The sequence below is a fragment of the Tachypleus tridentatus genome, chromosome 13 (genome assembly GCF_004210375.1).
Source record: "Tachypleus tridentatus isolate NWPU-2018 chromosome 13, ASM421037v1, whole genome shotgun sequence".
Classification (NCBI taxonomy): Eukaryota; Metazoa; Arthropoda; class Merostomata; order Xiphosura; family Limulidae; genus Tachypleus; species Tachypleus tridentatus.
The window spans coordinates 258924221-258939603 of NC_134837.1; the positions used below are offsets into that span (position 1 = coordinate 258924221).

Consider the following 15383-nt stretch of genomic DNA (forward strand, 5'->3'; position numbering starts at 1 on the left):
TTCATAACTGCGAGGACTTACAGGAGATTACATTATTTCTAGCTGGACAGACTGGCACACCTTTTATGATAAGGACCCACAACACCTGATACATAATACTGACAAGTTGAAAATTTAATATGGTAATCATTGTACTTATGCTGGGGATTTGACGTTTTAGTCAAAACATTTTAGCGTCCTTGGGTTCTCACTCGGAAGTATGATAACCACCACCAGACAAAATGTCATTACAAGAATGTATCAAGTATTGTTGACAACCAGACAAAATGTTCTATATTGTCACTATAAGAATATGTCAGCTATTGTTTACGACCAAACTAAATGCTCTATAATGACATTACAAGAATGTATCAGGTATTGTTGACAACCAGACAAAATGTTCTATATTGTCATTATAAGAATATATCAGGCATTGTTGATTACAAGACTAAATGCTTTATTGTCACTATAATAGTGTATCAGGTATTCCTTAAAACAAAGCTAATGCCATCCATTAATCAAAGTTTATATTGAATTTTGATCTGACCTCATTTTATGGTATGTTTTATCTTCCTCACTGAAGAAGATGTCGGGACAGGAGCTATCCAAAGTGGTTGATATCTTTGGTTGAAGATCCAAAGTGTTCTAAATACTTGTGAGTGAGGAACCAATACTTTAATATGTGAATACTTACAGCAGTGTGGTATACCTGTAGGTGAGGAAGGAACAGAGCAGTATGGTATACTTGTAGGTAAGAAGCTGGACAGATTTGGTATAGCTTTAGGTGAGGGAAAGCAGTGGTTTGTTATTCCTTAAGGTGAGGAACCAGACCTGTTTGATATATCTTTAGACGAGGAATTGGACAACCTGGTATATCTTTAGGTGAGTAAAGAGAGTTTTTTGATATATCTGTAGGTTAGGAGTCAGAATTATTTACCATATCATTAGATGAGCAGTCAAAGTAGTTTTGATGTACCTTTTGATGAAAAACCAGAACATTAGGGTAAACCTTAAGTAAGAAATAAGAACCGTTTTGTATCCCTTTAAGTGAGGAAAAGGATTGGTTTAGTATCCGTCTAGATGAGAAACCTGACATATTTGGCATTCTGTAAGGAAAAGAAAGACAGAGCAGTTTGGTACACCTATAGATGATGACCCAGTGCATTTGGCATATTTTTGACTGAACAACCAGAAGGTTGGCACACCTATAAGTAAGAACCTGAAACGTTTGACACACATTTATGTAAAAAGGCGGAAAACTAACTTTGCATAATGAGTCAGACACAACAAAATAACTTTGGGTAAGATGCTAGAAAATCTGACATATTAAGACAAAAGAAACTAATACTTAAAGGTTTAAAATTGTATTTTTGTTACACATTAAGCTTCCTATTTTAACAAGAGTTACTCTAACGTTGTGTCGACATTATAAGCTCTTTCTTTGGGCTGCAGCTGAATTCTATTGTAACGTTTTCATGATCTCACTTTTGTTTTTCTTCAAAGCTTTTCTTTGGATAATTCAAGAGCACGATGCATTACTGGGTCTACAGTTCTCAAGTCTCAGTGAAATAAGGTTATCTTATTTTCAGTCTGATCTTTCGTATTTTTTTTATTATGATAACAACACTTTCTAACAAAATATCACTGAAACTATGCCATCACGTTGTAAATACTTTGACTTTTTATTGGGTATAAGTTTACAACCATATTAGTGTTTATTTCTCACACGTGAACCGCGTGGGAAACTCTTGGCACACAAGGAAAGCTTTTCTACATTTGCATGTAAGCAATGGCTCGGCATGGCCAAATGGTGAGAGGGCGCTCGACTCGCAATCTGAGGCTCGCGGTTTCGAATCCTCGTTACACCACAGATGCTCGCCCTTTCAACAGTGTGGGAGTTATAATGTGACGGTCAATCCCATTTGTTGATAAAAGAGTAGCTCAGAAGTTGATGGTGAGTGGTGATGACTAGCTGCCTTCCCTCTAGTCTTATACTGCTAAATTAAGGACGGCTAGTGCAGATAACCCTGGTGTAGCTTTGCGCAAAATTCAGAAACATTCTTTACGTTTGATATTTCGAGCGAACGGCCTTTCGAAATCGTTATTTCGAGTAGCCCCCTAATGGCTCAGCGGTATGTCTGCGGACTTACAACGCTAAAAACCGGATTTCGATACCCGTGGTGGGCAGAGTACAGATAGCCCATTGTGTAGCTTTGTGCTTAATTCAAAACAACAAAACAACAGTATTATTTCGAGTATTAAAACATGTAATTAAATCGTTGTCAAACCACTCAGGGACAGTGGTAAGTTTATTGATCTACAACGCTAAAATACGGTGTTCCATTCCTTCACTGTGGACACAGCAGTTAGCTTAATGCAACAAACAAACCAGAAGGATGATCGTATCTTCTTGACAAGATGATTTTCAGTTTATCGTCTTAGAAATTGTTTTATTTGAATTAGTTTTGATAAAACCCACAAGGTTAATCTATGTGTGTATGTATATAAAGTAAAAATTTAAAAATTAAACATGTATGTGAAATATCTCCCTATTTATCAATAATGTAAACTGAACATTTCTCTCAAAGGTGTTAGTGACTTTGTTAGTGTTAGTGACTTCGCTTTGAGCGTGTTAGCTATGTTCTTGAACTACTCGAACGTTAAACCTTCTGACTTTTCCAGTGTTAAACAAACGCATATAAACCGATTTGGAATTCAGATGTACTTGAATAAAATAATGAAATGAAATGGCGTTGACCGGTAACTATACCACTAAATTTGCACGTGTACACGTGGTCATCACGTATAAGACGTACTTTGTTCTAGAAAGTGTCTGTATTTGACGTGTTTTGCTGTTTTACCTAACACAACGTTGGGCGTATCATCTCTCAACTGTAACATTTCACGTGGCTTCACTATTGGAAGTAACGTTAAAAACAGCCTAGTTCTGGTAGTAACGTCACGTCTTAAAGCAACAACATTTTACTAATGTTTTAAATGTTACAAACATTTAATCTAACCTTTGGCCAAAGAAATGTTAGGTGACATTTTATGTCTCTGATCAGTATGATTTAACCAGAAAGTGTTGGGTGACAGTTTGTGTCTTTGATTCGTATGATTTAACTACAAAGTGCTAGTTAACATCTCTAATTGGTATGGTTTAACTACAAAATGTTAGTTGACACTTTGTGTCTCTGATTGGTATGGTTTAATTCCGAAGTGCTAGGTGACATTTTGCGTCTCTGATTGGTTTGATGTATCTACATAATGTTAGGTGACATTTTGTATGTTTGATTGGTATGGTGTACCAACATAATGTTAGGTGACATTTTGTGTCTCTGATTGGTTTGGCATACCTACATAATGTTAGGTGACATTTTGTGTCTCTGATTGGTATGGTGTATCTACATAATGTTAGGTGACATTTTGTGGTTTAGACTGGTATGCTGCTTTCGTTGACACAAGTAAGGACATAAAATGAAACAGTTCATCATTATTTTTAATTCATTTCAGGTTTCGTCTTACTTTGTCCTGTCCAATGAACCTGGTGAACTATCCCATGGACACACAGCATTGTTCAATATTTATAATGAGTTGTAAGTATGCGTTACGTGTTTATGTTCAATATTTATAATGAGTTGTAAGTATGCGTTACGTGTTTATGTTCAATATATATAATGAGTTGTAAGTATGCGTTACGTGTTTATGTTCAATATATATAATGAGTTGTAAGTATGCGTTACGTGTTTATGTTCAATATATATAATGAGTTGTAAGTATGCGTTACGTGTTTATGTTCAATATATATAATGAGTTGTAAGTATGCGTTACGTGTTTATGTTCAATATATATAATGAGTTGTAAGTATGCGTTACGTGTTCATGTTCAATATATATAATGAGTTGTAAGTATGCGTCACGTGTTCATGTTCAATATATATAATGAGTTGTAAGTATGCGTTACGTGTTTATGTTCAATATATATAATGAGTTGTAAGTATGCGTTACGTGTTTATGTTCAATATATATAATGAGTTGTAAATATGCGTTACGTGTTTATGTTCAATATATATAATGAGTTGTAAGTATGCGTTACGTGTTTATGTTCAATATATATAATGAGTTGTAAATATGCGTTACGTGTTTAGACTTTTGTTTATTGCTTTCATAATTTTACTAAATAATAAATGGTAATAAAATTATGATATATATAAATAGAGTTGTCATGCGCTTATCAGACGATAACACTGTTGCTCACGTTCAAAATGTAAATTTCACAAGAACAAAACAATCATAAAATGTGCATTATGACTCTCGGATGACGTCAGTTTCAAGTGTTCTATCATTTTCTCTATTTCTTCCGCTAAAACATCCAAAATGGATAACTAGTGAATCTCGTTGTATTATATAAACTAAATTGTTTTTTTGTGTGTGTATGCACAAAGCTTGTGTTGTTTTACTATGTACTTTAATGTTATATTAATAATTTAGTTTTAATTTCCCTTACTGATTTAATTCTTTTTATGTAGTTTACCGTTAAAAATTTTGTTTATTTGTTTTGAATTTCGCGCAAAGCTATTCGAGGACTATCTGCGCTAGCCGTCCCTAATTTAGCAGTGTAAGACTGGAGGGAAAGCAGCTAGTCATCACCACCCACCGCCAACTCTTGGGCTACTCTTTTACCAACGAATAGTGGGATTGACCGTACATTATAACGCCCCCACGGCTGAAAGGGCGAGCATGTTTGGTGCGAACGGGATTCGAACCCGCGACCCATCGGATTACGAGTCGAACGCCTTAACACGCTTGGCCATGCCGGGCCCGTTAAAATTTTTGTATTTCACAATCTTCGAGTCAGTGATCGAAGCGCCCTCTATCTGTTTTTAGAATATTTTTATTTAGTGTAAAAACAACAACTGTACTTGTAATAAAAGAAAAGCTGTATTTTTATAAAACTGTGACGTTCCCCGCTAGTACAGCGGCATGCCTATGGATTAACAACTCTAAAATCAAGGGTTCGATTCCCTTGATGGACTCAGCAGATGGCCTGATGTGGCTTTGCTATAAGAAAACATACACACAAAGCTTTGATGCGTATATGGATTGTTCTACTATATTTTATGCTTCCACATACGCATTTGTTCGTGTAGATATTTTAAGTATTATTTATTGGCAACAAAGAGTTATTTCTTTAGGTTTAGATTTTATCGATAGATACGTTATGACGACTGTTGGTCAGTGTTACGTTATTGTATTACTGTTTTTGTTTTCTAATTTCGCGCAATGCTACACAAGAGCTTTCTGCGCTAGCCGTCCCTAATTTAGCAGTGTAAGACTGGAGGTAAGGCAGCTAGTTATTACCATCCACCGTCAACTCTTTGGCTACTCTTTTATTTACGAATAGTGGGATTGACCGTCACATATAACGCCCCCTCGGATAAAATAGCGAGCATGTTTGGTGTGACGGGGATTCGAACCTGCGACCCTCGGGTTACTGACTGTTAGGAGACTAAAGATACGTCTGAAATGTCATTTTTACACTTTCTTTATTTTGAAACTGGAATGGGCATGTTAAGATTAATGTGAGAGAAATAAACACTTACAATTTTAGGGTTGTGAGTTTCTAATGTGTACCAGCTTTCAATGTTTAAAATTTTAAGGGTTAAACGAGTTTTATAGGAGTTCTATTGTGTTTAATTTTTAAACTATAATTTGTATATATGGTATTTTCGGCAACTCTGATACCTGGTAGGGTTCTATGACGTCAGCATGCTGATACTAAAGTGGAAGGACCATGAGAAATGCCTGATTCTTCCTTCGTTTAGTCTGCCTGAGCATTTTCTGGACTCAAGTAGTATTACGTGTGACGACAAAGTCACAAGCTACAGCACTTTAGGTAAGTTACCATGGAAGCTAAGTTTTAAGGTTAAGAAGATAAACACAATGAAAAGAATAGTTTTATGTGCGTGTGACTTGCAAAACTAAAGCAATAAGTCTGAAACAGAGGTAGGGGGCGAATTCCACGGTGAGGACATGCAGAGTTTTTAAGAAAGTAACACAGAATTACAAGTTTTGGAAACATAGAATTATTTTATTTTATGGTTTTCTTAATTTGTACCAAAAGCCTAACTTACAAATAACGAATTAGAGTTGACTTTAAATTCGTTTAAGTTTTAGTGATGTTTTTACGGAATTACTACTCAAACATCGGGAGTTCGATTCCCCCCACAAATAGACAGAGGGCAAATAGCCCAATGAGTAGCTTTGTACTGAGTAAACAGTTGCTCTATAATACATCGAATGTTTGTTTGTTTGTTTTTTGAGTTTCCTGCAAAGCTACACTAGGGCTTTTCTGCACTAGCTTTCCCCAATTTAGCAGCGTACGACTAGAGGAAAGGCAGCTAGTCATCATCATCCACCGACAACTTTTGGGCTACTCTTTTATAACGCCCCCACGGCTGAGAGGGTGAGCATGTTTAGTGTGACGGGGATTCGAACCCTGGACCCTCAGATCACGAGTCGAGCGCTTTAACCACCTGGCCATGCCGAGCCACATCGAATGAATTGGCTTGTGTACGTGAAAAACAGGCATCGTCTTATACTTGTGGCTTTATCTATTCTGGTACGTTTAATAACTTCATTTATTTATTTGTTAAACACAAAGTTACACAATCCACCAACTTCTAGATATTTATTATTAGCTCTGCAATTCAAGTAAAATTCTAGAATTTGCCACTTTGGAAGGAGTACTACTACGACATTATTTATAAGTACAGTGATTAATAAACCTTTTCATTTATACTGTACTAATAAACCCGTATCATTTATATTTGTACTGATGTATTTCGGCCCGGCATGGCTAGGTGGGTTAAGGCGTTCGACTCGTAATCTGAGGATCGTCGGTTCGAATTCCAGTCGCACCAAACATTCTAGCCCCTTCTAGCCGTGGGGGCGTTATAATGTGACGGTCAATCTCATTATTCGTTGGTAAAAGAGTAGCCCAAGCGTTGGCAGTGGGTGGTGATGACTAGCTACTTACTAAATTAGGGACGGCTGGCACAGATAGCCCTCTAGTAGTTTTGCGCGAAATTCAAAACCAACCAAACAAACTAATGTAATTCATCATTCCTTTAATTCACATTTAATATTTGTTTTATTTAAGTTTCTAGCAGTTCGTGGTACTTTAGAAACACGACAGGGGGCTAATTAGTGGGTCAGACTTGTATTGTTGTTACGTGACTTCTGTTGGTCCGGCAAAACGGATAATCCAGCAAAACTCTGGAACCAAGGGTGTCAGAAAATCCTTGTTGTACCTGTACTATATTCACCATTACCGAAATGTTATGAAATCACTGATAAAAGCATTAAGTGCAAAGCACATTAACATACTCAACATATAAACATACCCCAACATTTAAACATACTGCTACGCTACGCCTAAGCAAATACCGAATTAGTGTGAAATTGTGAATTTAATAAAACAGTCATATACGCATGCTGAATAAATAAAGTATTAAGTTACTCTTTCTCTCCTACGGACGCCCAAGCGTATCTCAACATCTGAGCATGCTTTACGATTATAGATCTACACGTGAACATATCCCAACATCTAAGCATGTTTCAGTATCATAGATCTTCATGTGAACATATCCCAATATTTAAACATACTGTTACGCCTAGATACTCCCCCAACTGTAAACACACCCCAACACCTAAAGATACCCCAACATATAAACACACCCCACACACCTAAAAATAGTCTTTAACTTTGAGCGTGAAAATATGAGTGTAACAATCTGCATTTGAATATAGGAAAATATAAAACATGACCATAAAATCTCAATACAAATAATTATTAGTAAAAACTGACAAAAAGAATCGTTTCATAAAAAGCATATGAAATAATTCAATAAATACGTTATCTTAAACAACTTGAGACGTAAAGTGAGAGCAAAAATCGTCTTCCGGAAAAGTTCACGGCTTTTTATTCAACCGTTAAAGTATTTAGATGTCTTGATAGAGCTCGATAGCTTGTTTCAAATTTCCATGACTCTTGAATAATTTTTAAACTTATTAACTTATTTACGGTAAGCATCACAGACACAATTATTATTGGTATTAGCCCTGATCAAAACATTCACTATAGCTAATTATTATTATTGTTATTATTATTAGTACTAGACCTGATCAAAACATTCACTATAGCTAATTATTATTATTATTATTGGTACTAGCCCTGATCAAAATATTCACTATAGCTAATTATTATTATTATTATTGGTACTAGCCCTGATCAAAACATTCACTATAGCTAATCATTATTATTATTATTATTACTAGCCCTGATCAAAACATTCACTATAGCTAATCATTATTATTATTATTATTACTAGCCCTGATCAAAACATTCACTATAGCTAATTATTATTATTATTATTATTGGTATTAGCCCTGATCAAAACATTCACTACAGCTAATTATTATTATTGTTATTATTATTAGTACTAGCCCTGATCAAAACATTCACTATAGCTAATTATTATTATTATTATTATTATTATTATTATTATTGGTACTAGCCCTGATCAAAATATTCACTATAGCTAAGTATTATTATTATTATTGGTACTAGCCCTGATCAAAACATTCACTATAGCTAATTATTATTATTATTAGTAGTACTAGCCCTGATCAAAACATTCACTATAGCTAATTATTATTATTATTATTATTGGTATTAGCCCTGATCAAAACATTCACTATAGCTAATTATTATTATTGTTATTATTATTAGTACTAGCCCTGATCAAAACAGTCACTATAGCTAATTATTATTATTATTATTGGTACTAGACCTGATCAAAACATTCACTATAGCTAATTATTATTATTATTATTATTGGTATTAGCCCTGATCAAAACATTCACTATAGCTAATTATTATTATTGTTATTATTATTAGTACTAGCCCTGATCAAAACAGTCACTATAGCTAATTATTATTATTATTATTGATACTAGCCCTGATCAAAATATTCACTATAATACAATGTATTCTTCTTACTTTTTTAATCTTAGTGATTTCGTCATTTTTAGTACGTTCGTTCTTAGATACGTTTTCGTCCGTAATCCTAATAATACTATAGAGTATTTTCTTAAAACAAAAAAAAGTTTGGTTTGAATTTTGCTCAAATTCTGCACGAAAGCTAGTTGTGCTATAACTTCTTAATTTGTCAGTAATAGACCAGAGAGAAGGCAAGTAGTCAGCACCACCCACCGTCAACTCTTGGGCTTTTCTTTTACTAACGAATAGTTAAACTGATCGTAATATTATAACGCACCTGTAGCTGAAATGGCAAGGACCTTTGGGGTGACAGCAATTCGAGCCTATTACTCCTAAATACCGGACCATGTTCGACAAAAAAAAAAGAAAAAAGAAAAAGAAATCTCTATTGGCAGAGAAATTATTTTCTGCAAATTGTATTAAAGGTGATATACTCGAAATCTCGTTTGTTTTGTTTTAATAGGAACTCAGTAATATACGACGAATGTTTCTTTCAATAGTAATTCAAATAAAATTAAACTCAATTAAATAACATAAGCATTGTTTTTGTTATAATAAAAGTTTAGTACTATAGGTGGTGCTTTTGTTTTAATAATGATTTAGTACTATAGGTGGTGCTTTTGATTTAATAATGATTCAATACTATAGGTGGTGCTTTTGTTTTAATAATGATTCAGTACTGTAGGTGGTGTTTTGTTTTAATAATGATTCAATACTACAAGTGGTGTTTTGTTTTAATAATGATTCAGTACTGTAGGTGGTGTTTTGTTTTAATAATGATTCAATACTACAAGTGGTGTTTTGTTTTAATAATGATTCAATACTACAAGTGGTGTTTTGTTTTAATAATGATTCAATACTACAAGTGGTGTTTTGTTTTAATAATGATTCAATACTATAGGTGGTGCTTTTGTTTTAATAATGATTCAATACTATAGGTGATGTTTTTTTTGTTTTAATAATGATTCAATACTATAGGTGATGTTTTTGTTTTAATAATGATTCAATACTATAGGTGGTGTTTTTGTTTTAATAATGATTCAATACTATAGGTGGTGTTTTTGTTTTAATAATCATTCAATACTATAGGTGATGTTTTTGTTTTAATAATTATTCAGTACTGTAGGTGGTGTTTTTGTTTTAATAGAAGTTCGATGCTAAAGGTCATGTTTTTGTTGTATTTTTTAACGATGTTCATTACCATTGTCGTGTTTATTGCTCTAATAAGCAACATAAATTTTAAAAACAAATCTAACCCTTCTTTTGAAGAGATGGAAAGCGTAACCAAAACAACAAAATGCATCTGATAGGGACAGCTATTTTCAGAATTCTGAACGAAAAGGAGTTTGATTTATATTTCCGGGAAAGTTATGCCCAGAAACTAATTGTGAAAACATTTTATTCGATAGATAATAATGACAGTGTTTATGTTTACTTGTTGAATATTTTTAAAGTAGTAGAAGGTGTCTAAGTGTCCGTAGTTATTAAGGACAGTTTACCAAACGTGACCCTGCAAAACTTAAAGTTGCAGTAAATGTAATTTTCATTAAGAGCTCACGTGATAAGAAATTCGAATATTAGGACTTCTTATAATTATGTTAAGATAAAACGTTAACGTAAATTTATTGTAAATTAGGAAACTACAGCGGTTTGAAAGCATTGTTTACGTTGGAACGGGAGTTCAAGTACTACATGATCGAGGTCTACGTTCCTGTCATGCTACTCGTCATTGTCTCGTGGATTTCCTTCTGGTTGGACATTCACGCTGTTCCCGCGCGAGTAGCTCTAGGGATTACCACTATCTTGACTGTTATCACAAACTCACGTGGCGTTAAAGACTCCATTCCCAGGGTAAGAAATATATTACTGATGCAGAGGAAAGCTACACAGAAATGGTAAAGGTCAAACTGGACAGAAAGGTCGTGTTTAATTATTTAACATATTTGTGTAGTTTACAAAAGATTGTTTTACCACCGTTGAGATTTCATGTGCGAATGGTAAATTACATAAATGTTATTTGTTTATCGTTTGAAATATAAATTATATATTATTTACCTAAAAATATGGTAACGTACAGTACACAAATTATTAACAAAATCACATTACTTATTTGTAGATTCTGAAGTCAAATTCTCGAAACTTCCTGTTTCACACAACAACATTTAACACTTACATTTAGATGTTAAAACAATTCATCAAAGTGTAGTGTTTATATTACAGAACAAGTTAAACATCAATAATTGATGTCCTGTTATGGCTGGAAATACATACTCAGAATGACTCATGAAAACTGATTTATCTCAAGTCTGACAACGACCGTAAGAGTAAACATGACAAAGATGGTTTATTTAGTTGGTCAACTGACAAAAATTCCAGAGAAAATTCATTTATTATACCAAAAACACAGTGAGAATAATCTATTTATTGCTTTAAAACATGAATGATAGTTCATTTATTGTTGTAAAACATGATGTGTACATATATTACAATAAAAACATAATATGCACATATATTACAGTAAAAACATGATGTGTACATATACTACAGTGAAAACACCATATGTACATATATTACAGAGAAAAACATGATGTGTACATATATTCCAGTAAAAACACGATGTATACATATATTATAATAAAACATAATGTGTACATATATTACAGTAAAAACACGATGTGTACATATATTACAATAAAACACGATGTGTACATATATTCCAGTAAAAACACGATGTATACATATATTATAATAAAACATGATGTGTACATATATTACAGTAAAAACATATGTAAATATATATCAGTGAAAAACATGATGTTGCACATATATTCCAGTAAAAACACGATGATGTGTACATATAGTACAAATAAAACATGTGTACATATATTACAATAAAAAACACGATGTGTACATATATATTACAGTAAAACATGAAGTGTACATATACTATTACAGTGAAAACACCATATGCTACATATATTACAGAGAAAAACATGATGATATTATTATATATTCAAGTAAAACACGATGTATACATATATTATAATAAAACACGATGTGTACATATATTCCAGTAAAAAACACGATGTATACATATATTATAATAAAACATGATGTGTACACATATATTACAGTAAAAAAACATGTAAATATATATATCAGTGAAAACATGATGTTACACATATATTCCAGTAAAAACACGATGTGTTACATATATTACAATAAAACATGATGTGTACATATATTACAATAAAAAACACGATGTGTACATATATTACAGTAAAACATGATGTGTACATATACTACAGTGAAAACACCATATGTACATATATTACAGTAAAACATGATGTGTACATATATTCAGTAAAAAACACGATGTGTACATATATTACAATAAAACACGATGTGTACATATATTACAGTAAAAACATGATATGTACATATATTACACTAAAAACATGATGTGTACATATATTCCAGTAAAAACACGATGTGTACATATATTACAATAAAACACTATGTGTACATATATTACACCAAAAACATAATGTGTACATATACTACAGTAAAAACATGATGTGTACAGATATTACAGTAAACACATGATGTGTACATATATATACTAAAGTGAAAACACGATATGTACATTTATTATAGTACAGAAAAAGACTGAAAGTATTCACATGTAATGATTAAAACAACAAATTAATTAATTAATCAGTTTCTTGAAACAAACAATCATTAAAAGAATCTAATTACTATAATAAAACGTGACTACAATATTCAGTGCACTGTCACAGATAATTAATGTAAAATATGACAAAGGAAAAAGAAATCTAGTTTTGCAATAAAAATATTTCAACGAAAATCTATTTGGTGAAGTTACAACGTGACAAGGACAGTCCACGTATTAAAATTACAACGTGACAAGGACAGTCCACGTATTAAAATTACAACGTGACAAGGACAGTCCACGTATCAAAATTACAACGTGACAAGGACAGTCCACGTATAAAATTACAACGTGACAAGGACAGTCCACGTATTAAAATTACAACGTGACAAGGATAGTACGCGTATTAGAATTACAACGTGACAAGGACAGTCCACGTATTAAAATTACAACGTGACAAGGACAGTCCACGTATTAGAATTACAACGTGACAAGGACAGTCCACGTATTAAAATTACAACGTGACAGGGACAGTCCACGTATTAGAATTACAACGTGACAAGGATAGTACACGTAATAATTTACAAGGTGACAAGGACAGTCCACGTATCAGAATTACAAGGTGACAAGGACAGTCCACGTATCAGAATTACAACGTGACAAGGGTAGTACACGTAATAGAATTACAAGGTGACAAGGACAGTCCACGTATCAGAATTACAACGTGACAAGGATAGTACACGTAATAGAATTACAAGGTGACAAGGACAGTACACGTATTAGAATTACAACGTGACAAAGATAGTACACGTATTAGAATTACAACGTGACAAGGATAGTCCACGTATTAAAATTACAACGTGACAAGGATAGTACACGTATTAGAATTACAACGTGACAAAGATAGTACACGTATTAGAATTACAACGTGACAAAGATAGTCCACGTATTAGAATTACAACGTGACAAAGATAGTACACGTATTAGAATTACAACGTGACAAGGATTGTCCACATATTAGAGTTACAACGTGACAAGGATATTCCATTTAATATAAAAAGAAATAAGACAAGAGGAACAGATTTATTTAATGACAAAAACATCTAATGTTAAACCCGAGCAAAGAGATTCAAATGTTTTTTCTAATACCGCCAGGTGTCCTACATCAAAGCTGTCGATGTGTGGTATCTCAGCTGTACTCTTCTTGTGTTCTTTGCCTTTCTGGAGTTTCCTCTTGTCAACTTCATCGCAAGAAAAGCCAGGAGTAAGATGGCGGCGCAGATGACTAATTCTGGTAACCAAAATTCTTCGGATCAAAACCCAAACCGGATTTTTCAGGTTTGTGAAGGCATAGAATGTTAATCGCCATAATATTATTGTAGTTAATTGGGGGTTAATTAATTTTCAACGCCAGAAACCGAGTTTAGATATCCGTGGTGAGCCAAGCAAAGATGGCTTTGTACCTAGCTTAAACTAAACAAACAAACAAAAATAACTATTTTTAAGTTTGATGTTTTATCATGCATGAGTTTCCTGAGGATATTGTGATGTTCTACCTGAACTGGAACAAAGCAGTCTTTAGAGAGAAATATTATATCTTGGACACAGTGAACCTAAAGTTTTGGAACAACATAAAACTGTCGAAGTTTGTCTTCTAAAACCATAAGGGCCTGAAGTGAGTTAGTGGTTAACGCACTTGTGCTATTAATCTGAGAGTTTTAGGTTTATGTACCGTTGTCTCAATAACACAATTCGCACTTTGGGCTTTGGACACGTTATAAGGATGGCTTGCTGTTCGGACAGACAAGAATAGTTCAAGGGTTGGCGGCAGGTGCTGTTTACTAACTGCTTTCCTTGTAGTCATTCAGTTAAACATTGTTATGCACAGATGCCTCTTGGCTATATTTGCGCTAAAAGTTTGAATAAAAGATAAAACTTAGAATTACAAACAATTTGATAACCATATTTCATCAAACCAACCGGACTTACCCATTTTTTTATTAAACCAACCAGACTTACCTCATCTTTTATTAAACCAACCGGACTTACACTATCTTTTATTAAACCAACCAAACTTACATTATCTTTATTAAACCAACCGGACTTACACTATCTTTTATTAAACCAACCAGACTTACCTCATCTTTTATTAAACCAATTGGACTTACCCATAGTTTTTTCAGACGAAAAGAAAGCCAACATTTCACTATAAGTAAGTGTTTTAGTAAAGGACGGGCTATTATACTTCCATTTTACTCTAAGTTGGTGCACTAACTACAGGTATGTCTACGGATTTACAACGCTAAAATCAGGGGTTCGATTCCCCTCGGTGGGCTCAGCAGATAGCCAGATGTGGCTTTGCTATAAGAAAACACACAAACACACACACATGGTGCACTAACACGTCAATAAATAGTTACTTAGTTTTCTAAGTTAAAAATATATGTCTCCTGTAGGTCAGCAGTAAGACATACAGCGCTAAAACCCAGGGATCGATTCCTCGAGATGAACTTTGCGTTGCTCTGTATTAGGAAAATAACCTCAGCATCAATCGTCTTTAAAAATGGACTTCCGGATTTTATTGAAAAGAAAGCAAATTATCTTTTCCTTAACGTCTACCGTTTATTATTGTCTTAAAACAATTTTTTGTTTTCTTAATGTCAAAATA

At 33.4% G+C, this 15383-nt stretch overlaps 1 protein-coding gene across 1 annotated transcript in view; it reads left to right on the top strand.

Annotated features, from left to right (window-relative positions):
- Positions 1-14092, top strand: part of LOC143239285 (glutamate-gated chloride channel-like) — an 80889-nt gene extending 66797 nt beyond the window's left edge. The window contains exons 4-7 of the mRNA XM_076480211.1: positions 3493-3575; positions 5731-5874; positions 10679-10893; positions 13871-14092. Coding sequence (XP_076336326.1) covers positions 3493-3575; positions 5731-5874; positions 10679-10893; positions 13871-14077 — 649 coding nt within the window. The 3' untranslated portion in view covers positions 14078-14092. The remainder of the gene's footprint in view (positions 1-3492; positions 3576-5730; positions 5875-10678; positions 10894-13870) is intronic.
- Positions 14093-15383: the final 1291 nt, after the last annotated feature.